Source organism: Staurois parvus, unplaced genomic scaffold, assembly GCF_062004578.1.
Source record: "Staurois parvus isolate SC_StPar_1 unplaced genomic scaffold, SC_StPar_1.0 ptg000604l, whole genome shotgun sequence".
NCBI lineage: Eukaryota > Metazoa > Chordata > Amphibia > Anura > Ranidae > Staurois > Staurois parvus.
Genome location: NW_028318400.1, coordinates 2,213,026 through 2,240,827, shown reverse-complemented (window position 1 = coordinate 2,240,827; position 27,802 = coordinate 2,213,026). Strand labels below are relative to the sequence as shown.

The window sequence follows — 27,802 nt, the reverse complement described above, 5'->3', positions numbered from 1 at the left end:
ATCTCTGTAAAGACTATTCTTACAAAAAATAAGCACAATAACTACATTTAAAAATTACAGCTCACTCCAAGTTCTTCTCTCAAACTCTTCTCCTTTCTCTTTGTTCACCCCATTGTCTGAATTACATACTAACCAAGCTGCATAAACAGGGGGTCTTCTTACCCCAGACAGACTCTAAGATTGTTCATTGGATATCACTGTACTACATTCATACTGTAAAGTAGCATACGGTAAGCATACCCTTATACACACTATTTGCACTTACTGTATTTATCATAATGGGAGCTGATGTTTATGTTGGATATTTTTTCCTTATCTGAGTCATTTTGATGGATAACATATATTTAAACAATAAGTAAACCAGATTTCACCCAAAAGTATTCTATACTTTATTGAAGCAAACCAAAACTGTAGAGGGAAGAATATGGACAACTGTTTACAGATTAACGATAGAACAGTAGGACAGCTGCCTCAGTAATTTCCTTGCTGTTACTCGATCCACTACGTGTTCCATAGCCGTCCCAGTCAAAGGATGCAAAGTCTCCACACTGACGAGGTGATCCCTCTGGGAGATATCCCCCTCCTCCAATGCAGTGCTAAGAAAGTGAAAGATGCAAAAAAATATTACCAACTGATTAGTACTAAAGCTTCCTTACATAACTCAGAACAAGAATTTAGAGAAATGCCCTTCAAACTCTCAGTGGAGACTCTCACAATAAGAACAAAAAGGGACTCACAAGCCTTGCTCATTACCTTAGCAACAAATGTTTATCAAAGTAATAAAACAGATGTATGCTCACAAACGCCAAAGAAATCACAAGAATATCACATCCAATGCTGGCCAAAATGAGTCCCAGGAAGATGCTACTAGGATGTCTGACGCATTTCGAGGGGAGATCCCCTCTTCTTCAGAGCCCAAGGGCTCTGAAGAAGAGGGGCTCTCCCTTCGAAACACATCAGCCATCCTCCTAGCATTTTACTTTGTTTCTGAGGTAATGCGCAAGGCTTGTGTACCCCTTTTAGTTCTTCTTTTGTAGTACCGTTCTGGGCCTCCCCAGCTTTTAAGGGGGTTTCACAGCATTGCCCAAATTTGATGGATCAATAAGATAGGTGAGGATCTGTCCATATTTGCCTGATCTGGTCTTCTGAGCATGGGAGGTTACTTTTTTCTTTCTGGTGAGACTTTCACAGTGATTGGAGAAAGTGAAATCAGGACCTGGAAGTGACGTTTTACACGTTCTCTCTGGGTCATCAGCAATAAGGGGAGATCAGTGACTGGACAATTACTGTTCTCCCTCCCCTCTACCCGATGGCACCCGCTATGCTTGTCCTGGATCTGCTGATGGGAATGCTGAGCCTAGGAAACATGGTGTGGGCGCATGCATGGTGGAGGACTGGCACTCATGGAGGTATGTGGAAGCTATCCAGTGTCTGCATAACTGCCAGATCATTTCCACCTGACAGCCTACTGTTGGCTTGTCAGATCTGCACACGCTCAGTAAGATGCTTTTAGGTCTCATTCACACTTGTGTTTGCTCCAAAGGCACTGTCATTGTAGTATGGTGGTGGCGGGGAGGATACTACACACTGGTGGCTGCGGCTGTCAGGAATGTGTGTACAACCCACCGTCTGCACTCCTGTACTACAGACTATGGTGGCAGTGCCTTTGTGGATACATGTTTTTAAACACAAGTGTGAATGAGATTTAAAAGTAAGCATTTCATCGCACTGTGCTTATAATCATCATCCCGACAATGGTGATGATCACAATGCAGCAGATGCTATATGGCTGCCAGTCACATGGCTGTTTGCACTGACTTGCCTCTTGCAGTACTACAGTTGCTGTATCTCTCTATACCTTTTTCCAAAAACAAGTGCTGTGCAGTTATGCCACTTTGCTCATGTACCGGTACCCCTGTGCTGTGCCCTCGTCGGCAACCTCTCTGTTAAGTCACCTCCCACCACCCGGTTTTAGCCTTGCCCTCCACCCTGCTCAGCACTTACTGAGGGAGGCAAGTAGAAACTCCACCAGGGAAATTCTGTGAGCAGCAGCAGCCACCTGGGACTTTATTATCAGTATTGGAAACTGTGTTGCTGGCTTTATCCTCCTGCTTTATGAAATTTAAAAATAATCCCCTTTCTGTTTCCGCCTCCTGAGCCACTCTGCTGAATTGATGGGGTCCAGGGAAAATGTAAATAAAAACTGCTTGTACTATAGATGAACAGCAAAGCTACCGGGCCCCCTTGTAGAGCTGATGGGGCCCGGACCCAGTACAGGTGGACCAGTTGTATTACCTTATCAGCAGCCCTGGTACTGTACATAGGAGGGAAAAGACCCAATGCAAAGCCTGGATGATGTGGTAGGTCAAATCCAGAAAAAGGAATAATAACAATAAGAAATGTGCTTAACAGGGGTTAAAATGAGAGATGGATGGTGGAATACGGCTGGGTCATTACACAGTGAGGAATCCAACAATCTCTGATAGGGACACCCATGCTGGGTCATTACATAGTGAGGAATCCGACAATCTCTGATAGGGACACCCATGCTGGGTCATTACACAGTGAGGAATCCGACAATCTCTGATAGGGACACCCATGCCTCGTTCGAAAGCACAGATGATCCAGCGATAGCAGAGCACCAGCACCATTGTGAGATGGTTAGGATGACCGAAAAGCCAGGATATGCGGCTGCAAGGCCAGGATCTACCCTCCGCTGACATCTCCCTTGGACATGCATAATAGAACATGTTTCAAAGAATATAGGCTTGGGGGGGAGAGATACCTTGAAACATGTCTATTGTGCATAATAATATGCATCCTTTCATACCTCAGGTGAATTATTCTAACATAAAGAATAATTTATAATTAATATCTATGTCTTTATTCTTTTGTCAAGGCCCCCACCCCACCATGCATCCAAAACTGTTGGGTTAATAGCCCCCATAAGTAAGGTATGCAAAATAAATATTAATATAAAACATATGTATTCAGATGTTTCACATGTACATATTATATATATATAATGCCTTCATGTGGCAACCGTGAGCCTACATATAAGAAACCTTTAAAACCTGCAAGTCATAACAGCTAATTTCTAAAGACAAATACGCTGTTAGCCTCGCAAAGGAATTTCCACCTTGCAAGTAAATTTTCCCATAGAATGTGGTGAAAATTCACTTTACAAAGAATACCAAGGAATATGCAAAGAAAAAAACTGTATTTTTGCATGTGCATGATTGAATGATGGAATTCAGCAGAGCTTCACCTCATTCACTAAGTTAAGGAAAAATTCTAAGTGAACAGCCTATTTGACTTTAGCAAATCAACCTGTGTCAGTATTTAAGAAGTACTATTACTTACATGCTCTACATTGCAGCCTTTCACTTTTACACCAGGGCACAGAGCCAGGGGAGCTCTTTCTGTGTTAATAGCTCGGAACTGGACATAGCCAGCAGTGAACTCTTCTGTAGAGAAAGAACGTTGCATTAACATTGTGATCACCATTTTACAGAATTCACATAGATAAGGATTATTGGATATTCATCATGATCTTACTTCCTCCAAGTGGTGAGTAGTAAGCTGCTGTCTTGTCAGCACTTCCAAAGTCATAAACAACAGGAACAGCAGGTCCATTGTGTGTCAAACAGGCTCCAATATTGTACACCAAAGGGTATTTCTATCAGTAGGGTAAAAATATTGGTTCAAATTATTGTTATATACTTACTATATAAAGTACTTAAAGTAGAATTATAGACAATTTTTTTTTCATTTTGGATAGAGCAAAGGAGGGTTATAACCCCTGCCAGTTTATTTTTTGACATCTGTGTCCCATTCGGGGAGATTTACCTTCACTTCCTGTCCCCTAGCCAAAACAGGAAGTGAGAAAATTGCTGCAAATTAAGGAAATTCCTTGAGGACCCCTAGTTCATTGGAAGCTTTCTTTTCTAATACTTTTTTGAGGACAACCCAAAATTTGGGGTTTTGTTTACTTTCACTTTTGATGATAATGGTAAACAGTGCAAATGGAGAGGGTGAATCTCCCTGACGGGGCATAGATTGCCATAAAACCTGACAGGGGCCTAATTCCTCTCCACTCTATCCAAAACAAACAAAAACAAGCTTTTCCTTTAGTTATACTTTAACCACTTGCCCTCCTGAGGATTTACCCCCCTTAATGACCAGGCCTCTTTTTGCTACTCGGCGCTGCACTAATTCAACTGATAATTGCGCGGTCATGCAATGCTAGTTCCAAACAAAATTTACATCCTTTTTTTCACACAAATAAAGATTTCTTTTGGTGGTATTTGATCACCTGCGTGCTTTTTATTTTTCACGCTATAAACAAAAAAAGACCAAAAATTTTGAAGAAAAATAATATTTTTTACTTTCAGCTATAAAAAATATATAGTAAACTCAAAGTTAGTTATAAATTTAGGCCAAAATGTATTCTGCTACATGTTTTTGGTAAAAAAAAATCCCAATAAGTGTATATTGATTGCTTTGTGTGAAAGTTATAGCGTCTACAAACTATGGTATACATACTGCAATTTACGCCATTTTTTTGCTATACAGCGCTGCGCTAGTTTAACGGACAATTGCACAGTCATGCAATACGGTACATAAATGAAATTTACATCCTTTTTTCCCACAAATTGAGCTTTCTTTCGGTGGTATTTGATCGCCTGTGCGTTTTTTATTTTTTGTGCTATAAAAAAAAAGGCTGACAATTTTGAGGAAAAAAAACAATATTTTGGACTTCTTGCTGTAAAACATGTCCAGTAAAAAAAAATTTAAAAATCAAATTTAGTCATAAATTTCTGCCAAAATGCATTCTGCGACATGTCTTTGCTACAAAAAACCCAATACGTGTAAATTAATTGGTTTACGTGAAAGTTATAGAGTTTACAAATGGCGGGAAAGATACTGGGATTTTTAATTTTTTTTTATATTAATAATGGCGACAATCAGTGACTTATGGCGGCGATCAGTGACTTATGGCGGGACTGCAGGACTGCGGCGGACATTCTGACACTGGGGGGGAACTGACTTGGGGTCACTGACATCCCCAGTGACACCAATACAGTGATCGGTGCAAAAAAAAAAACACTGACACTGTACTAATGGCACTGGAGAGGAAGGGGTTAACTTTATTATTCAGTGAAAGGGTTAACTGTGTGAGGGGAATGTTTTACTAGGGGGCGGGGGTGAGTACTGCAGGGAACACCACTAATCAGGACAGATAAACTCTTCTGTCCCGATCAGCGTGTCAGGAGCTGTCAGGGAACTGACAGAAAGCACAGCTACTGCAGCTGTGCTCTCTGTCACTGATTGCCGCTAATCGCCGGGACATTGCCGGTAATGACTGACATCCGCGGCCGTGATCGGCGGGACAGGTAGGGAGGCGGCACGCCTTGCGCGCGCCCCCTACCTGTTTTAAAACGTGGTTTTGCCAGCCGTGCCGCCGTGCCGCCCTGCCGCCGTATTTCTACAGTGGCTGGGCGGCATGTGGTTAAAGCTCTTGTAGTAATAACACCACACTATCCATGGTGCACAAAGCAAATCGACAAAACAGTTTGGAATAAATGTTCTGTTGGTGACTTCCTCTCATGTCATTCTGTCATCTGTATGATTTTAATTACCTTGTTGTATATACTTTACTCTCGCAATCAACACTGACTATGTTTTATCCTTATGCTGCTAGCATTAGTAAATAGATAGTATTTAATCTTTTTTTATACATTTATTCAGTTACTTCCTGGTTCCAGGCCTAGGCAAATGATGTCATACATCCCAGGAGTCTTTAGGAGGGAAGGAGGAGCTATGCACACCCTCCTGCCTGCATGCCTAGGCTAAGGGCAGTTGTATTCTATTAAGTAAATGCTACACGAATCATCAGTCCTTACTCTAGATTGATTTCTCAAGAAATCAAGCATGGAGGTATAGATGGATGGGTGAGTTTGGTTTGAGTATTAAAAATGAATAAGCGGTGTTTTTGGTGCTCAGATGCAGTGTAGTTCCACTTTAAATTTAAATTGAATTGAAAGAGTTCCAATTGTTCAAAGAACTTTGCAACGCATGTCAAAATGCCTTTGTAGTGACAGCTATACCACATAAAAAAAACAATGGCAGCCTCTTAAATTCCATAAAGTATTTACCTTGTAAAGCCGGAAGAGGTTACCGCCCTCTTGAGTAAAGAAACTGTTTTCTGTCCGATATCTCAAAAGGGATGAATTCCTCCACAGAGACAAGGGTGTGTTATTGGGAACATGCCATAGACCCAGATCTTTGGCAGTAATATCATAATATCCTGGATTCTAAAACAAATCATTTAAAAATAAATGTATATCTTTTTTCAGACATTATCACATTTCAGTTCAGAGAAGGAACTGTAAGAATTTCCCCCAAGTTTGATTAAAATTGATTTTCAAAGCTATCTGATCTATAAGAGCCAGAGTGAAGTATTTTTAAAAAGTCACAATTTTGTTAGATATTTTATAATTTATGGTTGGGAGTCTCCACATAAATGGGTAGGTTTACAATGTCTTCAGATTATAGAACACTTTAGAATCTGCTGCAAACATAGTAATAATATGCATAAGCCTTTGTAGGGCTAACCCCATAGGAGCCGCTAGTATTTCGCCCAGGCTTTCCCCTAAATCTTCACCCGCAATCAAGCATACAGCATTTCTTATAGCCAGGTGCACACAACGTCCGCTTGTTACTCCAATGATCAGTCTAAGGGTTGTAGTTTGTGTTGTTTTTATTTTGTTTTAGAATTAGGATAGGGAAGGAATATAGTGGGATACTCTGAATTGAACTATTCACACTTGAGGACAGTGGACAGCTGACTATGTAGGTCTCGAGGTTGTTAAACAGTACAAATCCCAGGATCCCTTTTGAAAGTTCTGTACTCATAAGGCCCTTGCTGCAGGTCACCTTTCTCTGTGATACTAGATAAGATCTGAGACATCAGACCAAAAAATGGGGGGAAAAATAGGCAAAGGGAAAAAAAATGGACTTTAAAGGCACAGAAACCATAAACACATATCAGTAAAATCACTTGTACTTTACTATGACGATAATAAAGTACAAGTGATTTTACTGATATGTGTTTATGGTTTCTGTGCCTCTAAAGTCCATTTTTCCCTTTGCCTATTTTTTCCCCCATTTTTTTGGTCTGATGAACTAGGATGTGGCACTAGTGTATCAAAAAATTGGAAGTGACCTGACACCTGAGTACACTCCAATACTTCTTTTTTTGTTTAGGATCGGAGACATCCCCCTCAGTCAGCTCTCAGAAGCACCCTGGATTTCAGCCTTCTGGCAGCATGTGGTTGGAACCCCTTCTCAGAGGAAGAGGAATAAGAACCCAGATCCCATGTGCTCACTGAATATAAATACTAGCACCCAGCATGCTCAGAGGCACCACTCCCTGTAATTGGCTGGAGCTGCATCCATATTCATATTGCTCATCTGCATGGTTCATACTATCCACCCAGAACCTTCCTTGGTTACCTGGATACAGATGAACCTTCACCAAGATGCAGCAGCACTAGCTAAACAATTGTAGCTCTTCTGTTAAGCAGAGAGAGCTACTAAATTTGCCTAACCATCTCCTGTTAAGCAGAAGACAATATTATGCTATACTCAACCATAAATATCCTAGCACCTATCTTGAAGGGTGCTACATCTTCAACCACAAAGAAGCAAAAATTTACAAAAATGCCTCTCACTTATCTCATATTGTATACGTTTAATAAAATATAATAATTCTATGATCTCTATAAAATGCATTATAATACCTTATAATCATCACTGGTTGCACCATCTGATAGCCCAAATGTGGCATAATTTGCCCAGTTTCCTTCTCCTGCTGGATTATTGGGGTTGTTTCCCTGCTGGCTGGACCAGCGATCGCCTGTAGTGCATTTCCCATTCATGTTGTTCTCGTGTACACTGGCCACCAGTGTCCAACCTCCACCATTGGTTGTCATATCACAGAAGCTCTGGTAGACCACTCCATCTTCAGTGGTCAGTGTGTAAATTCCATCTGCAGTAGAGTATAGCAACAGAAATTCATGCACAGTATGAAGACAATAACATGAGGTTAGAAGATATGTTTTATATGCAATGCAATCTTTTTTTTTCATAATAGTAAATAACATCCATTTTACAGACACCTAAATTATATGGTTTCTCTGTCTTTGCCCTTAAAAGCGCCCAATCCAACTGATGCAACCTACTGTTTTTTTTCTTTTAAAATACCTTATCATTATAGTCTACCATGAATGCAGCTGCAAGACTCCATTATTTCAACCATCCCTCATTTGCTACCCATTTCTGCCAATTGTTTTCTCTGCTGTTCTTCATCTAACCTCTGAGTAAAGTTCAGGTAGCTATGTGTTGTCTACAAAACACTTCACAATGACCTCACCTACATTTCTGGTACCCCTAAAAATATTGTGTATGTACTATGATATATAAATGTGTATCTCACCTTTAACATATCGGTCTGAATTCTTGATTGCCTTACAGCTCCTGTATCGATATTCAACATCTCCAGTGGGGTATCTAGAATCTGGTATAATGCCATTTGCAGTGTCATCATCCCAGCATGACAACAGGTTAAGGATAGCCTGCTTTGTCTCAGAAAGGGAAGCATATTCTAAAATAAAGACATGGACAATCAAAGAAAGAAGTATATACAGTATATTGTCTGCCTGTATTTCCTGACAGTTAGGGTTCTTTCTTCTGTGTATTAACGATCAGATTATCGCAGGATCACTCCAAAAGCAGCATTTTTCATCTGATTTTCTCATCGTGTGTTTTATGCATAACAGTATATTTGTTGTCAGAATGTAATTAATTAGATTACAGAATCATCACAGTAAATGCAAAAAAATACAGAATGATTACAACAAATAGAAAAAAAAATGACCATTATGAAGTCATAAAAATAATCAAGAGGCACACATTTAAACTTAAAACGATACTAAATGTTCATTTTTTTTTTTAAGAACAAACATGTTATACTTACCTGCTCTGTGCAGTGGTTTTGCACAGAGCAGTACTGATTCTCCTCTTCTCAGGTCCCCAGCCCAGCAACTTGCTATGGGGGCACCCAAGCAGGTGCACTCCCAAGCCGCTGCTGTCAATGTGTCCATTCACACACACAGCCGTGGCTTGGCCTGACCCCATCTGTCTCCTCATTGGCTCACTGGCTTGATTGACAGAAGCCAGAGCCAATGGCTCCCACTGCTGTCTCAGCTGATGAGGAGGCAGAGACCCAGGACAGCCAAGGTTTTCATGCACATCACTAGATCACGATTGGGCTCAGGTAAGTATTAGGAGGGATGCTGCACACAGAAGGTTTTTACCTTCATGCAATAAATGCATGAAGGTAAAAAACCTTGAGACTTTACAACCACTTTAATGGAAAACCTTGGGTTGTAATTATCAGAATCTAAATATATATTTTATAGCTCAAACCTTTTACTTCTGGATATATGTTTGCATCCATACCTACTTTATAGTCTTTTATTTCTAACAGCAGGAACTTATATGCTGGACATAGTTGAAACCAAGGTCTGCCTGTTATAAATCATTAGAAAAATCCAATACAAATACCAATGTAGCCTAAAATATGACTGTTACAGGTGTCTTTAACATGGAAAAATACCTTCACCAATCTGAACAAAGGTATGAGTAAAAAAATTGTAGCATACAAAGCTCACTAGTTTGGATGGATCCTTTGCAAAATATGGTGGAAATTTACTAAAACTGGTGCACCCAGAATCTGGTGCAGCTGTACATAGTAGCCAATCAGTAGAGATGAGCGAAGTATTCAAAAATTCGATTCGACTGATTCGGCGAATTCGTGGAAAAATTTTGATTCGAGTCGAATATATTCGCTGTGAATTTAACTTAAAAAAGGGTGTTTCTAGGCTTCAGAGAGACTTAATATTAGTGCTGAACACTGTACCTTTAATTTAAATGCCCTTGGAGTCTGCTGGGGAAGAGAAATAATACTGTCAGTCAGTATGACATGCAGATGAGTGCCGACGATCTTAGAATCACCGCACACTTCACTCATTTGGGCAGTCACGGGGCCAAAACCAGAGTGTGGAGCCACAGTGTGGCGGTGGAGGCAGCAGCAATGGGAGGCCATACAGCACCCTATGACAAAAATGGAAACCACCAGCAGTGTGAGGAGACCTAAAAGTGGCACATGGCAGAGTGTGGCGATAGAGACAGCAGCAATGGGAGGCCGTACAGGGACCCATGACACACTCTGGACCTGGCAGCAGCATGAGGAGGCGGTACAGGGGCCCATGGCAGATTACGGGCCTGGCAGCAGCATGAGGAGTCGGTACGGGGGCCCATGGCAGATTACGGGCCTGGCAGCAGCAATGGGAGGCCGTACAGGGACCCATGACACACTCTGGACCTGGCAGCAGCATGGGGAGACGGTACAGGGGCCCATGACAGATTACGGGCCTGGCAGCAGCATGAGGAGTCGGTACGGGGGCCCATGACACACTCTGGACCTGGCAGCAGCATGAGGAGGCGGTACAGGGGCGCATGACAGATTACGAGCCTGGCAGCAGCAACTTGGACAGGAGGACGTTCAGCTTCTGCACCGTCTGGTGCGTGCTCGCAAACTGTTGTCTCTTGGAAACGGATTCCAAGAAAGACTGCTGACGGAATCCGTGAAGAGGAGTAGCAGGAGAAGGAGCATCTGAACGAGCGGAATATGCCAACAAGCGACAACAGGGGCCCATGACAGATTACGGGCCTGGCAGCAGCATGAGGAGTCGGTACGGGGGCCCATGGCAGATTAGGGGCCTGGCAGCAGCTATGGGAGGCCCGTAATCTGCCAGCACCCTATGACAAAAAATGGAATACACCAGCAGTGTGAGGAGACCTGAAAGTGGCACATGGCAGAGTGTGGCGATGGAGACAGCAGCAATGGGAGGCCGTACAGGGACCCATGAGAGACTCTGGACTTGGCAGCAGCATGAGGAGGCGGTATAGGGGCCCATGGCAGATTAGGGGCCTGGCAGCAGCTATGGGAGGCCCATAATCTGCCAGCACCCTATGACAAAAAATGTAACACACCAGCAGTGTGAGGAGACCTGAAAGTGGCACATGTTTGGGGCATGATTCATGGCGGATTTAGTCAGTTGTGTCAGGAACTGGTGGTTTGAAATCCAGACTAATCCACGCCTGATTCATTTTCACAAACGTCAGTCTCTCCACACTTTGGGTGGACAGTCTTGTCCTCCGCGGAGTTGCAATACCTCCTGCCGCACTAAACACGCGCTCCGATGCCACGCTACTGGCCGGGCATGACAGCCTTTCAAGGGCAAATTCAGCTAGTTGGGGCCAAAGGTCAAGTTTCGTTGACCAGTAGTCAAGGGGATTGTCTACCTCGGTTGGCAGGGTGCTGTCCAAGTAGGCCTAAGCCTGTTGTTTGAGGTCCTGCTCCAGGTCCACCTGATGCTGCTGCTGCTGCTGCGGCTGGTTAGTAGTTTCCTCACTGCGCTGGTGAAGAAAGCTACTCATCATCGACTGCAGACTGAGGCAGCCGCTGCTGGTGGAGCTGCCACTGCTCCTACCACCCCACCCCTCCCCTGCTGCCATGGCAGCGGAACGCGAGCGCACAGGGCCCACAGTGTCTGAGGATGGATGTTGGCGCAGACAGGCAGAGACCAGCTGACTACATAGGTGGTTTTTATAGTACGTTATTTTGGCCTCCCTCTCAGCAGGTGTGAAAAAGGCCACCATTTTTGAACGGTAGCGAGGGTCCAGCAAGGTGGACAACCAAAAGTCATCCCTCTGTCTGATGGTTATTATTCGGCTGTCGCTACGCAAGCAACCGAGCATGCTATGGACCATTTGTGCCAAGGAATGCGAGGGACTCCCTGCCTCCATCTCCACAGCATACTGCCACAGTGCGTCTGGGTCCTCTGTCTCCTCCTCCTCCTCCTCCTCTACCAGATGCTCCTGCTCCTCCACTCCTGTCCGCTGAGTGGAAAAACCACCCATTTCACTCAATAATTCCTGAGCACCAATGTCCTCCTCTACCTCCTCCTCTTCTTCCTGTCCTGCCCCCACAGGGGTCATGTGGCGTTGAGATCTGTGCGCCACGTCTACCGCACCCTGACCAGCCATTGTTAACAGCATTTGTTCCAGGACGTGCAACAGAGGAATGACGTCGTTCATCCCATAGTCCTGCCGACTCACGAATAGCGTGGCCTCCTCAAAGGGCCTGAGCAAGCGCAGGTGTCACGCATGAGCTGCCAATGGCTGACATCTAAGTTACACAGGGAGTACCTTTATCCGCTTTTAACATCAGGAAATCTGTGATGGCCTTTCGCTGTTCGTAAAGGCGGTCTAACATATGTAGGGTTGAATTCCACCTTGTTGCAACGTCACAGCATGAGGAGTCGGCACGGGGGCCCATGGCAGATTACGTGCCTGGCAGCAGCAATGGGAGGCCCGTAATCTGCCAGCACCCTATGACAAAAAATGGAACCCACCAGCAGTGTGAGGAGACCTGAAAGTGGCACATGGCAGACTGTGGCGATGGAGACAGCAGCAATGGGAGGCCGTACAGGGACCCATGAGAGACTCTGGACCTGGCAGCAGCATGAGGAGGCGGCATATAGGGGCCTATGGCAGATTAGGGGCCTGGCAGCAGCTATGGGAGGCCCGTAATCTGCCAGCACCCTATGTCAAAAAATTCTACACACCAGCAGTGTGTGAGGAGACCTGAAAGTGGCACATGGCAGAGTGTGGCGATAGAGACAGCAGCAATGGGAGGCCGTACAGGGACCCATGAGAGACCCTGGACTTGGCAGCAGCATGAGGAGGCGGTATAGGGGCCCATGGCAGATTAGGGGCCTGGCAGCAGCAATGGGAGGCCCGTAATCTGCCAGCACCCTATGTCAAAAAATTCTACACACCAGCAGTGTGTGAGGAGACCTGAAAGTGGCACATGGCAGAGTGTGGCGATGGAGACAGCAGCAATGGGAGGCCGTACAGGGACCCATGAGAGACTCTGGACCTGGCAGCAGCATGAGGAGGCGGTATATAGGGGCCTATGGCAGATTAGGGGCCTGGCAGCAGCTATGGGAGGCCCGTAATCTGCCAGCACCCTATGTCAAAAAATTCTACACACCAGCAGTGTGTGAGGAGACCTGAAAGTGGCACATGGCAGAGTGTGGCGATGGAGACAGCAGCAATGGGAGGCCGTACAGGGACCCATGAGAGACTCTGGACCTGGCAGCAGCATGAGGAGGCGGTATATAGGGGCCTATGGCAGATTAGGGGCCTGGCAGGAGCTATAGGAGGCCCGTAATCTGCCAGCACCCTATGTCAAAAAATTCTACACACCAGCAGTGTGAGGAGACCTGAAAGTGGCACATGGCAGAGTGTGGCGATGGAGACAGCAGCAATGGGAGGCCGTACAGGGACCCATGAGAGACTCTGGACCTGGCAGCAGCATGAGGAGGCGGTATATAGGGGCCTATGGCAGATTAGGGGCCTGGCAGCAGCTATGGGAGGCCCGTAATCTGCCAGCACCCTATGTCAAAAAATTCTACACACCAGCAGTGTGTGAGGAGACCTGAAAGTGGCACATGGCAGAGTGTGGCGATGGAGACAGCAGCAATGGGAGGCCGTACAGGGACCCATGAGAGACCCTGGACTTGGCAGCAGCATGAGGAGGCGGTATAGGGGCCCATGGCAGATTAGGGGCCTGGCAGCAGCAATGGGAGGCCCGTAATCTGCCAGCACCCTATGTCAAAAAATTCTACACACCAGCAGTGTGTGAGGAGACCTGAAAGTGGCACATGGCAGAGTGTGGCGATGGAGACAGCAGCAATGGGAGGCCGTACAGGGACCCATGAGAGACTCTGGACCTGGCAGCAGCATGAGGAGGCGGTATATAGGGGCCTATGGCAGATTAGGGGCCTGGCAGCAGCTATAGGAGGCCCGTAATCTGCCAGCACCCTATGTCAAAAAATTCTACACACCAGCAGTGTGAGGAGACCTGAAAGTGGCACATGGCAGAGTGTGGCGATGGAGACAGCAGCAATGGGAGGCCGTACAGGGACCCATGAGAGACTCTGGACCTGGCAGCAGCATGAGGAGGCGATATATAGGGGCCTATGGCAGATTAGGGGCCTGGCAGCAGCTATAGGAGGCCCGTAATCTGCCAGCACCCTATGTCAAAAAATTCTACACACCAGCAGTGTGTGAGGAGACCTGAAAGTGGCACATGGCATGAGACACTGTGGACCTGGCAGCAGCATGAGGAGGCGGTATATAGGGGCCCATGGCAGATTAGGGGCCTGGCAGCAGCTATGGGAGGCCCGTAATCTGCCAGCACCCTATGTCAAAAAATTCTACACACCAGCAGTGTGTGAGGAGACCTGAAAGTGGCACATGGCAGAGTGTGGCGATGGAGACAGCAGCAATGGGAGGCCGTACAGGGACCCTTGAGAGACTCTGGACCTGGCAGCAGCATGAGGAGGCGGTATATAGGGGCCTATGGCAGATTAGGGGCCTGGCAGCAGCTATAGGAGGCCCATAATCTGCCAGCACCCTATGTCAAAAAATTCTACACACCAGCAGTGTGAGGAGACCTGAAAGTGGCACATGGCAGAGTGTGGCGATGGAGACAGCAGCAATGGGAGGCCGTACAGGGACCCATGAGAGACTCTGGACCTGGCAGCAGCATGAGGAGGCGGTATATAGGGGCCTATGGCAGATTAGGGGCCTGGCAGCAGCTATAGGAGGCCCATAATCTGCCAGCACCCTATGTCAAAAAATTCTACACACCAGCAGTGTGAGGAGACCTGAAAGTGGCACATGGCAGAGTGTGGCGATGGAGACAGCAGCAATGGGAGGCCGTACAGGGAACCATGAGAGACTCTGGACCTGGCAGCAGCATGAGGAGGCGGTATATAGGGGCCTATGGCAGATTAGGGGCCTGGCAGCAGCAATGGGAGGCCCGTAATCTGCCAGCACCCTATGTCAAAAAATTCTACACACCAGCAGTGTGAGGAGACCTGAAAGTGGCACATGGCAGAGTGTGGCGATGGAGACAGCAGCAATGGGAGGCCGTACAGGGACCCATGAGAGACTCTGGACCTGGCAGCAGCATGAGGAGGCGGTATATAGGGGCCTATGGCAGATTAGGGGCCTGGCAGCAGCTATAGGAGGCCTATAATCTGCCAGCACCCTATGTCAAAAAATTCTACACACCAGCAGTGTGAGGAGACCTGAAAGTGGCACATGGCAGAGTGTGGCGATGGAGACAGCAGCAATGGGAGGCCGTACAGGGACCCATGAGAGACTCTGGACCTGGCAGCAGCATGAGGAGGCGGTATATAGGGGCCTATGGCAGATTAGGGGCCTGGCAGCAGCTATAGGAGGCCCGTAATCTGCCAGCACCCTATGTCAAAAAATTCTACACACCAGCAGTGTGAGGAGACCTGAAAGTGGCACATGGCAGAGTGTGGCGATGGAGACAGCAGCAATGGGAGGCCGTACAGGGACCCATGAGAGACTCTGGACCTGGCAGCAGCATGAGGAGGCGGTATATAGGGGCCTATGGCAGATTAGGGGCCTGGCAGCAGCTATAGGAGGCCCGTAATCTGCCAGCACCCTATGTCAAAAAATTCTACACACCAGCAGTGTGAGGAGACCTGAAAGTGGCACATGGCAGAGTGTGGCGATGGAGACAGCAGCAATGGGAGGCCGTACAGGGACCCATGAGAGACTCTGGACCTGGCAGCAGCATGAGGAGGCGGTATATAGGGGCCTATGGCAGATTAGGGGCCTGGCAGCAGCTATAGGAGGCCCATAATCTGCCAGCACCCTATGTCAAAAAATTCTACACACCAGCAGTGTGAGGAGACCTGAAAGTGGCACATGGCATGAGACACTGTGGACCTGGCAGCAGCATGAGGAGGCGGTATATAGGGGCCCATGGCAGATTAGGGGCCTGGCAGCAGCTATGGGAGGCCCGTAATCTGCCAGCACCCTATGTCAAAAAATTCTACACACCAGCAGTGTGAGGAGACCTGAAAGTGGCACATGGCAGAGTGTGGCGATGGAGACAGCAGCAATGGGAGGCCGTACAGGGACCCATGAGAGACTCTGGACCTGGCAGCAGCATGAGGAGGCGGTATATAGGGGCCTATGGCAGATTAGGGGCCTGGCAGCAGCTATAGGAGGCCCGTAATCTGCCAGCACCCTATGTCAAAAAATTCTACACACCAGCAGTGTGAGGAGACCTGAAAGTGGCACATGGCAGAGTGTGGCGATGGAGACAGCAGCAATGGGAGGCCGTACAGGGACCCATGAGAGACTCTGGACCTGGCAGCAGCATGAGGAGGCGGTATATAGGGGCCTATGGCAGATTAGGGGCCTGGCAGCAGCTATAGGAGGCCCATAATCTGCCAGCACCCTATGTCAAAAAATTCTACACACCAGCAGTGTGAGGAGACCTGAAAGTGGCACATGGCAGAGTGTGGCGATGGAGACAGCAGCAATGGGAGGCCGTACAGGGACCCATGAGAGACTCTGGACCTGGCAGCAGCATGAGGAGGCGGTATATAGGGGCCTATGGCAGATTAGGGGCCTGGCAGCAGCTATGGGAGGCCCGTAATCTGCCAGCACCCTATGTCAAAAAATTCTACACACCAGCAGTGTGTGAGGAGACCTGAAAGTGGCACATGGCAGAGTGTGGCGATGGAGACAGCAGCAATGGGAGGCCGTACAGGGACCCATGAGAGACCCTGGACTTGGCAGCAGCATGAGGAGGCGGTATAGGGGCCCATGGCAGATTAGGGGCCTGGCAGCAGCAATGGGAGGCCCGTAATCTGCCAGCACCCTATGTCAAAAAATTCTACACACCAGCAGTGTGTGAGGAGACCTGAAAGTGGCACATGGCAGAGTGTGGCGATGGAGACAGCAGCAATGGGAGGCCATACAGGGACCCATGAGAGACTCTGGACCTGGCAGCAGCATGAGGAGGCGGTATATAGGGGCCTATGGCAGATTAGGGGCCTGGCAGCAGCTATAGGAGGCCCATAATCTGCCAGCACCCTATGTCAAAAAATTCTACACACCAGCAGTGTGAGGAGACCTGAAAGTGGCACATGGCAGAGTGTGGCGATGGAGACAGCAGCAATGGGAGGCCGTACAGGGACCCATGAGAGACTCTGGACCTGGCAGCAGCATGAGGAGGCGGTATATAGGGGCCTATGGCAGATTAGGGGCCTGGCAGCAGCAATGGGAGGCCCGTAATCTGCCAGCACCCTATGTCAAAAAATTCTACACACCAGCAGTGTGAGGAGACCTGAAAGTGGCACATGGCAGAGTGTGGCGATGGAGACAGCAGCAATGGGAGGCCGTACAGGGAACCATGAGAGACTCTGGACCTGGCAGCAGCATGAGGAGGCGGTATATAGGGGCCTATGGCAGATTAGGGGCCTGGCAGCAGCTATAGGAGGCCCCTAATCTGCCAGCACCCTATGTCAAAAAATTCTACACACCAGCAGTGTGAGGAGACCTGAAAGTGGCACATGGCATGAGACACTGTGGACCTGGCAGCAGCATGAGGAGGCGGTATAGGGGCCCATGGCAGATTAGGGGCCTGGCAGCAGCAATGGGAGGCCCGTAATCTGCCAGCACCCTATGTCAAAAAATTCTACACACCAGCAGTGTGTGAGGAGACCTGAAAGTGGCACATGGCAGAGTGTGGCGATGGAGACAGCAGCAATGGGAGGCCGTACAGGGACCCATGACAGACTCTGGACTTGGCAGCAGCATGAGGAGGCGGTATATAGGGGCCTATGGCAGATTAGGGGCCTGGCAGCAGCTATGGGAGGCCCGTAATCTGCCAGCACCCTATGTCAAAAAATTCTACACACTAGCAGTGTGTGAGGAGACCTCAAAGTGGCACATGTTTGAGGCATGATTCATGGCGGATTTAGTCAGTTGTGTCAGGAACTGGTGGTTTGAAATCCAGACTAATCCACGCCTGATTCATTTTCACAAACGTGAGTCTCTCCACACTTTGGGTGGACAGTCGTGTCCTCCGCGGAGTTACAATACCTCCTGCCGCACTAAACACGCGCTCCGATGCCACGCTACTGGCCGGGCATGACAGCCTTTCAAGGGCAAATTCAGCTAGTTGGGGCCAAAGGTCAAGTTTCGTTGACCAGTAGTCAAGGGGATTGTCTACCTCGGTTGGCAGGGTGCTGTCCAAGTAGGCCCAAGCCTGTTGTTTGAGGTCCTGCTCCAGGTCCACCTGATGCTGCTGCTGCGGCTGCGGCTGGTTAGTAGTTTCCTCACTGCGCTGGTGAAGAAAGCTACTCATCATCGACTGCAGACTGAGGCAGCCGCTGCTGGTGGAGCTGCCACTGCTCCTACCACCCCACCCCTCCCCTGCTGCCATGGCAGCGGAACGCGAGCGCACAGGGCCCACAGTGTCTGAGGATGGACGTTGGCGCACAAAGGCAGAGACCAACTGACTACATAGGTGGTTTTTATAGTACGTTATTTTGGCCTCCCTCTTAGCAGGTGTGAAAAAGGCCACCATTTTTGAACGGTAGCGAGGGTCCAACAAGGTGGACAGCCAAAAGTCATCCCTCTGTCTGATGGTTATTATTCGGCTGTCGCTACGCAAGCAACCGAGCATGCTATGGGCCATTTGTGCCAAGGAATGCGAGGGACTCCCTGCCTCCATCTCCACAGCATACTGCCACGGTGCGTCTGGGTCCTCTGTCTCCTCCTCCTCCTCCTCTACCAGATGCTCCTGCTCCTCCACTCCTGTCCGCTGAGTGTAAAAACCACCCATTTCACTCAATAATTCCTGAGCACAAATGTCCTCCTCTACCTCCTCCTCTTCTTCCTGTCCTGCCCCCACAGGGGTCATGTGGTGTTGAGATCTGTGCGCCACGTCTACCGCACCCTGACCAGCCATTGTTAACAGCATTTGTTCAAGGACGTGCAACAGAGGAATGACGTCGTTCATCCCATAGTCCTGCCGACTCACGAATAGCGTGGCCTCCTCAAAGGGCCTGAGCAAGCGGCAGGTGTCACGCATGAGCTGCCAATGGCTGACATCGAAGTTACACAGGGGAGTACCTTTATCCGCTTGTAACATCAGGAAATCGGTGATGGCCTTTCGCTGCTCGTAAAGGCGGTCTAACATGTGTAGGGTTGAATTCCACCTTGTTGCAACGTCGCAGATCAGGCGATGATGTGGAATTCCGTTCTGCCGCTGCAGCTCAAGGAGGGTGTGCTTTGCGGTGTAGGAATGGCTGAAATGCATGCAAAGTTTACGTGACATTTTAAGGATGTCTTGCAGTGGGATGGTGGATTTTAGGAACCGCTTGACAACCAGATTGAACACGTGAGCCATGCATGGCGCATGGCACAACCTTCCTTGACGCAGAGCAGACACCATGTTCTTTCCGTTGTCGGTCAACATGGTTCCGATTTTCAGTTTGCGCGGAGACAGCCATCTGTCGATTTCTCTGTTCATTACACTCAGAAGTTCCTCCCCTGTGTGACTACGTTCGCCTGGACCTGGCAGCAGCATGAGGAGGCGGTATAGGGGCCCATGGCAGATTAGGGGCCTGGCAGCAGCTATAGGAGGCCCGTAATCTGCCAGCACCCTATGTCAAAAAATTCAACACACCAGCAGTGTGAGGAGACCTGAAAGTGGCACATGGCATGAGAGACTGTGGACCTGGCAGCAGCATGAGGAGGCGGTATAGGGGCCCATGGCAGATTAGGGGCCTGGCAGCAGCTATGGGAGGCCCGTAATCTGCCAGCACCCTATGTCAAAAAATTCAACACACCAGCAGTGTGTGAGGAGACCTGAAAGTGGCACATGGCAGAGTGTGGCGATGGAGACAGCAGCAATGGGAGGCCGAACAGGGACCCATGACAGACTCTGGACCTGGCAGCAGCATGAGGAGGCGGTATATAGGGGCCCATGGCAGATTAGGGGCCTGGCAGCAGCTATGGGAGGCCCGTAATCTGCCAGCACCCTATGTCAAAAAATTCAACACACCAGCAGTGTGTGAGGAGACCTGAAAGTGGCACATGGCAGAGTGTGGCGATGGAGACAGCAGCAATGGGAGGCCGTACAGGGACCCATGACAGACTCTGGACCTGGCAGCAGCATGAGGAGGCGGTATATAGGGGCCCATGGCAGATTAGGGGCCTGGCAGCAGCTATGGGAGGCCCGTAATCTGCCAGCACCCTATGTCAAAAAATTCAACACACCAGCAGTGTGAGGAGACCTGAAAGTGGCACATGGCATGAGAGACTGTGGACCTGGCAGCAGCATGAGGAGGCGGTATAGGGGCCCATGGCAGATTAGGGGCCTGGCAGCAGCTATGGGAGGCCCGTAATCTGCCAGCACCCTATGTCAAAAAATTCAACACACCAGCAGTGTGTGAGGAGACCTGAAAGTGGCACATGGCAGAGTGTGGCGATGGAGACAGCAGCAATGGGAGGCCGTACAGGGACCCATGAGAGACTTTGGACTTGGCAGCAGCATGAGGAGGCGGTATATAGGGGCCCATGGCAGATTAGGGGCCTGGCAGCAGCTATGGGAGGCCCGTAATCTGCCAGCACCCTATGTCAAAAAATTCAACACACCAGCAGTGTGAGGAGACCTGAAAGTGGCACATGGCATGAGAGACTGTGGACCTGGCAGCAGCATGAGGAGGCGGTATAGGGGCCCTTGGCAGATTAGGGGCCTGGCAGCAGCTATGGGAGGCCCGTAATCTGCCAGCACCCTATGTCAAAAAATTCAACACACCAGCAGTGTGTGAGGAGACCTGAAAGTGGCACATGGCAGAGTGTGGCGATGGAGACAACCCACCGACTGTTTTGCTCGCTGCCAAGCTGCCACCCTCTTCTCCTGATGATGCGGAAGCAATAGCCTGATGACGACGAGGCTGCCAAGTGCGATCAGCCTCATCATCATCAATTAGGGTCTCCGCCTCACTACTAGCCCCCTCGGCTGCGTGTGGGTCAGGAGACAGACCTGTCTCTACACCGGCTACCGAGCCACTCTCCTCGCCACTACTTCTTCGCCTGGCTGCTGAAGAGGCGGATGTCTCCCCCCGTTCCTGACCGCCCTCTGTTAGCTCTTCCTCACTGTACTGGATGACACCGGGAGCACTAGCCTCTGGCTGCGAATAGTGCTGCCTCGACCCCTTCCTCTGCTGCCACGTCTGCTCGCTCCTAAAACATTGCCTCCTCTGCCACTCCTCTGCATGTTGTCTGACATACTCTTTAATTAAACGATTCTGTGTCCCTGAGTAACAATTCTGTGGCCCTAAGTAACGGTTCTGTGGCCCTCAGTAACAGTTCTGTGTCCCTGAGTAACAATTCTGTGTCTGTGCGAGTAACAATTCTGTGGCCCTAAGTAACAGTTCTGTGGCCCTCAGTAACAATTATATGTCCCTAAGTAACGGTTCTGTGGCCCTCAGTAACAATTCTGTGTCCCTGTGTAACAATTCTGTGTCTGTGCGAGTAACAATTCTGTGGCCCTAAGTAACAGTTCTGTGGCCCTCAGTAACAGTTCTGTGTCCCTGAGTAACAATTCTGTGTCTGTGCGAGTAACAATTCTGTGGCCCTAAGTAACAGTTCTGTGGCCCTCAGTAACAGTTCTGTGTCCCTGTGTAACAATTCTGTGTCTGTGCGAGTAACAATTCTGTGGCCCTAAGTAACAGTTCTGTGGCCCTCAGTAACAATTCTGTGTCCCTGATTAACGTTTCTGTGGCCCCAAGTAACAGTTCTGTGGCCCTCAGTAACAATTCTGTGTCTGTGCGAGTAACAATTCTGTGTCTGTGCGAGTAACAATTCTGTGGCCCTAAGTAACAGTTCTGTGGCCCTCAGTAACAATTCTGTGTCCCTGATTAACGTTTCTGTGGCCCCAAGTAACAGTTCTGTGGCCCTCAGTAACAATTCTGTGTCTGTGCGAGTAACAATTCTGTGTCTGTGCGAGTAACAATTCTGTGGCCCTAAGTAACAGTTCTGTGGCCCTCAGTAACAGTTCTGTGTCCCTGAGTAACAATTCTGTGTCTGTGCGAGTAACAATTCTGTGTCTGTGCGAGTAACAATTCTGTGGCCCTAAGTAACAGTTCTGTGGCCCTCAGTAACAATTCTGTGTCTGTGCGAGTAACAATTCTGTGGCCCTAAGTAACAGTTCTGTGGCCCTCAGTAACAGTTCTGTGTCCCTGAGTAACAATTCTGTGTCTGTGCGAGTAACAATTCTGTGTCTGTGCGAGTAACAATTCTGTGTCTGTGCGAGTAACAATTCTGTGTCTGTGCGAGTAACAATTCTGTGGCCCTAAGTAACGGTTCTGTGGCCCTCAGTAACAGTTCTGTGTCCCTGTGTAACAATTCTGTGTCTGTGCGAGTAACAATTCTGTGGCCCTAAGTAACAGTTCTGTGGCCCTCAGTAACAATTCTGTGTCTGTGCGAGTAACAATTCTGTGTCTGTGCGAGTAACAATTCTGTGGCCCTAAGTAACAGTTCTGTGGCCCTCAGTAACAATTCTGTGTCCCTGATTAACGTTTCTGTGGCCCCAAGTAACAGTTCTGTGGCCCTCAGTAACAATTCTGTGTCTGTGCGAGTAACAATTCTGTGTCTGTGCGAGTAACAATTCTGTGGCCCTAACAGTTCTGTGGCCCTCAGTAACAATTCTGTGTCCCTGATTAACGTTTCTGTGGCCCCAAGTAACAGTTCTGTGGCCCTCAGTAACAATTCTGTGTCTGTGCAAGTAACAATTCTGTGTCTGTGCGAGTAACAATTCTGTGGCCCTAACTAACAGTTCTGTGGCCCTATGTAACAGTTCTGTGTCCCTGAGTAACAATTCTGTGTCTGTGCGAGTAAGAATTCTGTGTCTGTGCGAGCAACAATTCTGTGGCCCTAAGTAACAGTTCTGTGGCCCTCAGTAACAGTTCTGTGTCCCTGAGTAACAATTCTGTGTCTGTGCGAGTAACAATTCTGTGTCTGTGCGAGTAACAATTCTGTGTCTGTGCGAGTAACAATTCTGTGGCCCTAAGTAACGGTTCTGTGGCCCTCAGTAACAGTTCTGTGTCCCTGTGTAACAATTCTGTGTCTGTGCGAGTAACAATTCTGTGGCCCTAAGTAACAGTTCTGTGGCCCTCAGTAACAATTCTGTGTCCCTGATTAACGTTTCTGTGGCCCCAAGTAACAGTTCTGTGGCCCTCAGTAACAATTCTGTGTCTGTGCGAGTAACAATTCTGTGTCTGTGCGAGTAACAATTCTGTGGCCCTAACTAACAGTTCTGTGGCCCTCAGTAACAATTCTGTGTCTGTGCGAGTAACAATTCTGTGTCTGTGCGAGTAACAATTCTGTGTCTGTGCGAGTAACAATTCTGTGGCCCTAAGTAACGGTTCTGTGGCCCTCAGTAACAGTTCTGTGTCCCTGTGTAACAATTCTGTGTCTGTGCGAGTAACAATTCTGTGGCCCTAAGTAACAGTTCTGTGGCCCTCAGTAACAATTCTGTGTCTGTGCGAGTAACAATTCTGTGTCTGTGCGAGTAACAATTCTGTGGCCCTAAGTAACAGTTCTGTGGCCCTCAGTAACAATTCTGTGTCTGTCCCTGAGTAACAATTCTAAGGCCCTAACTAAAGTTTCTGTGGCCCTAAGTAACAGTTCTGTGGCCCTCAGTAACAATTCTGTCTGTCCCTGAGTAACAATTCTGTGGCCCTAATAACGTTTCTGTGGCCCTAAGTAACAATTCTCTGGCACTCAGTAACAATTCTGTCTGTCCCTGAGTAACAATTCTGTGGCCCTAATAACGTTTCTGTGGCCCTAAATAACAATTCTCTGGCACTCAGTAACAATTCTGTCTGTCCCTGAGTATGAATTCTGTGGCCCTAACTAGCGTTTCTTTGTCCCTAAGTAATGATTCTGTGGCCCTAATTAACAATTCTGTGTCCCTGAATAATAGTTCTCTGTCCCTAAGTATCGTTTCTCTGTCCCCAAGTATCGTTTCTGTGGCCCTAACTCTGTCCCTGTCCCTAATACAGAGCGGTCTGCCTCTGTTCAATGACTGCAGGCAAATGAAGAATTCCAAAATGGCCGCTATTTATAGCTCGACCATTACACAGTGCTAGCTGGCTGGCTGCTGATTGGCTGATGCGATCACATGTCGTTGAGGAATGCATTATGGGTCAGCGCGCCTTGTCTGCGCGCCTTCCCAGACATCCCCGCTCCGTCGCCGCACATGTCAGCCGCCATTTTCGGAAAAATTTCGATTCGCGCGTCCGAATTAGGCTATTTTTCGGATTCGGCGCGAATCGAAATTTTTCCGATATTCGACTCGAATTCCACTTCGGCTACTTCGATTCGCTCATCTCTACCAATCAGCTTTGAATTTCAGCTTGTTCAATTAAGCTTTGGCAACAAAACCTGGAATCTGATTGGTTTCTATGCACAGCTGCATCATGTTTTGCAAGCTCCAGTTTTACTAAATAACTCATTATGTGTCTATGGTGGCAGCTTTAAGCACAGATGTGCACAGCTTCTTGTTGGAACTTGTTGTTAGCATTTGGGATGGACCCAAATTAGTTTTTTTTTGAGTCCTTAGATTGGCATATTATTAGAATCTTCCACTCAAAAGTGCATTGGGAGTCCCATGACCATGTTAAGAGTGATACTCCAAGCACAATAGCAGACTGGGTATGATAATAAAAATAGGTGAGCACCTCTGTTGTAGATCATAGCTCTTTTGACACAAGAAATATACTCACCACATTTGTTAGCAAAAGCTCCATGAAGTGCCAAGGAGAGGACTAGAAGACTGTACACCAACATCTTCACCTGAGCAAAGTAGACAAATCTCAGAAATCTATGCTAAACTAATTACATTTTGCATACATAATGAGACCAGCAGAACAATTCATGGTACATGTATAACACAGAATCATGTTGAGATTACAATAAAAGTATTCAAACATTAATAATCAGGGGGTTCCTGGTATAAAAAAGGATAGACAGAAATAGTCCTGTTACCAGTTACGCCTCAGAGGTTCTTCCAATATAGGACTAGTCTCTCTATGATCTGTTCAGCCTTTATAGTTTCAAACCAACTCTCCTTTCTCAGATTATAATGACTTGATCCAATTATTTAAATTGGAATGATCAGACTGTGATCCAATCAGCCTGATTTCACCTTTTTATAGTTTTAAACCAATCTTGCGTCCACAGACTTCCACGGTAATTTAAATATTTGTTTTCTGGAATAGTGATAAAGAATTATCTAGCATATTAAATTGATATATTAAACAAGGGGTTGCATTGAAGGCTTTGTTGGGATTTTGTTGGCCTAGCTGCAACTAAAACTCCTTCTTTCCACTTGCATATAGAAGGTTAAGAACAAGGAAGAATGAGATCTCCTATGGTGTATGTCACAGAGACGGAAATAAGAATAAAAATTTTTCAAACAAGGATGAAGACAGGAATAAAAACTTTTTTTAATAGAATGGGGAAGGGTTAGAACCTTGACAGGTTTTTAATGATGTCTGTGTTCTCATTAAAATGATATACCTCCATTCCGGATACTTTTGTTTTATGCATGTAAATTGATTCTGCTACACTGGAAATATGCCATTTCACCTTAACTCTGTCTGGTTAATACTGGACATTTCTCCAAAAATTTAATAAAGTATGGCAGCCCAGGATGGATATCTCTGAGTCCTTTTGGGAGATTTCTATGTCCCAACCTTCCTAATTTCTTCTGTACAGTATTGATCATTGAAATTGAGGTCTGTTCCTCTGTATTGGTTACTTGTTCACTGAATGAACCTATGCAGGATAGTGGCACTGGAGTGTGTATATGAGTCTGTGTATGCATGCACTTTGTCTTCTATTCTGGTTGTAATCACTTTAAGACATCTGGTACTGTCTCCTATTTCTACTATAGGGCTGTGTGAAGTCCCTACGGTCAGTAAAAATTTGTTAACCTCATAGATACAGTACTTATATTTACACATTGCACTAATTTTGTACTTCTGATGATCCTTTACTGATTCTTTAGTATACCTGTGCAAAAAACTTAAACAAACACCTCTTAAAAAAAGTTGATAGGGCCACGCTTCCTCTCTAGGTGATGGGTGAGAGACAACACAGCCAGTATTTCTCTAGAGGAACTTCCCCAGTAGGAAAATAGACCTCAACTAACACCCAACCATGGTTAAAACCCTTCCTTACTAAAGAATGGAGGAAGAAATGTTTGTCAGAAGATATAAAAGACACAAACTAATGCAGCTCTATATTTAATAATACATCATTAAATGCATTTTTAAAGCAAGCAGTGCAGATACTTCAAAATAACTGGGTAATTACTCTCTTGCAACCCCCTTTAGAGCAGCACTCTGATTAAAGTGGTTGTAAAGACTCAAGGTTTTTTATCTTCATGCATTTATTGCATTTTTTTCCATGAAAGTAATAAACCTTCTGTGTGCATCAGACCTATTAGCTCTAACCTGAGCCCCACTGTGATCCAGTGATGTGCACGAGAGCATTTGCTCTCTTGGGACTGTCCCTCATCACCGGCTGAGATAGCAGCAGGAACCATTAGCTCCTGCTGCTGTCAATCACAGCCAGTGAGGCAATGAAATGACAGAAGGGGCGGGGCCAAGCCAGGGCTTTGTGTGTGAATGGACATGCAGAGCAGTGGCCCGGGAGCGAGCCTGATTGGGTGCCCCCATAGAAAGCTGCTTGCTCTGGAGGCACTTGGCAGGAGGGAAGGGACAGGAGGACCAGTGGGGGGACCCAAAAAGAGGAGGATCATTACATAGAGCAGGTAAGTATAATATGTTTTTTATTTTGTGATTTTTAAATTGCCTTTAATATCACATTAAATAAACTGTCAACTCTGCTGCACTGCTCATGTTCTTACAATAGACATGCTAAAAGGAGGGCAGATGAGCTAATCAATTTGCTGCTTTCCCTGTCCTGTCACAAACTGGGGGGAGGAACAGAAACGAGGAATCTGCAGCAGAGAAGAATCAGTCTACTCGCTGGTAGGAATCAGCTTGTGTCTGTAGCCCCTGTCCTCGTTATTTTCATCCTCAGGCCTGAGAGAAATAAAGCTCCAGACACCAAAGTGTGCAAACTAAATCTGTGAACGTTTCATGCAAAACAAGAACGGTTATACAGAACTCAGTGGGTGTTGCTTAATCTTAGGATGACCAAAGAAATATTACATTCTTATCAATATAGTTACGTGAAGAACAGAAACTGCAAATAGTTGAGGGATACCATATAAAGTAGTTCTGTTTCATCGGAAATGGAAACTATTCTTAGAAACGAGAGAAGAGTTACAAAAACAAAACTGTTTACACATTTAGAAATGAAGGCATTATACAAAATGGATGACAGTTAATAAGACATATTTCCTTACAGTTCCTCTCTTTTGTCACATAGTGACAACACATCTGGTTTCACAGTTGTTGCTTCCAATATGCATCCAGGTTCTTTAAAAACTTGTTAAAAATGCACAAGCAGAGTTTAGCAAAAACATAAATATTAGTAAAAAACATAACACAATCAGCATACCTACTTTCTTAAACCATCGAGCTTGTAAAGCATCTACCTGGGCTCTATGATTCTCAATGACTTCATAGTAGTCTGGGATCTCAGCAGATGTGTTATGTATCCATGTACAACACTCATAGTCAGTAGTAGACTCACACAACTCGGTCATTGATGTACCCAT

At 47.1% G+C, this 27,802-nt stretch overlaps 1 protein-coding gene across 1 annotated transcript; it reads right to left on the bottom strand.

Moving 5' to 3' along the window:
• Positions 1-378: 378 nt before the first annotated feature.
• On the bottom strand, positions 379-27,802 carry LOC149449780 (intelectin-1-like). Its single transcript, XM_089692799.1, has 8 exons — positions 27,647-27,802; positions 24,834-24,903; positions 8,501-8,668; positions 7,806-8,053; positions 6,159-6,317; positions 3,559-3,679; positions 3,364-3,467; positions 379-596 (listed from the first exon to the last, which is right to left on the bottom strand). The coding sequence occupies exons 1-8, from the start codon at positions 27,800-27,802 to the stop codon at positions 444-446; spliced, it is 1,179 nt and encodes a 392-aa protein (XP_089548925.1). The 3' UTR covers positions 379-443.

What these genes read in the sequence shown, in the direction of transcription:
- LOC149449780 (XM_089692799.1), bottom strand. Translation starts at nt 27,802, where the DNA reads ATGGGTACATCAATGACCGAGTTGTGTGAGTCTACTACTGACTATGAG. An exon ending in AAGCTCGATGGTTTAAGAAA is followed by an intron (nt 24,904 to 27,646) that starts GTAGGTATGCTG and finishes TACTTTGCTCAG; the next exon opens with GTGAAGATGTTGGTGTACAG. An exon ending in CAACCAGTGATGATTATAAG is followed by an intron (nt 6,318 to 7,805) that starts GTATTATAATGC and finishes GATTTGTTTTAG; the next exon opens with AATCCAGGATATTATGATAT.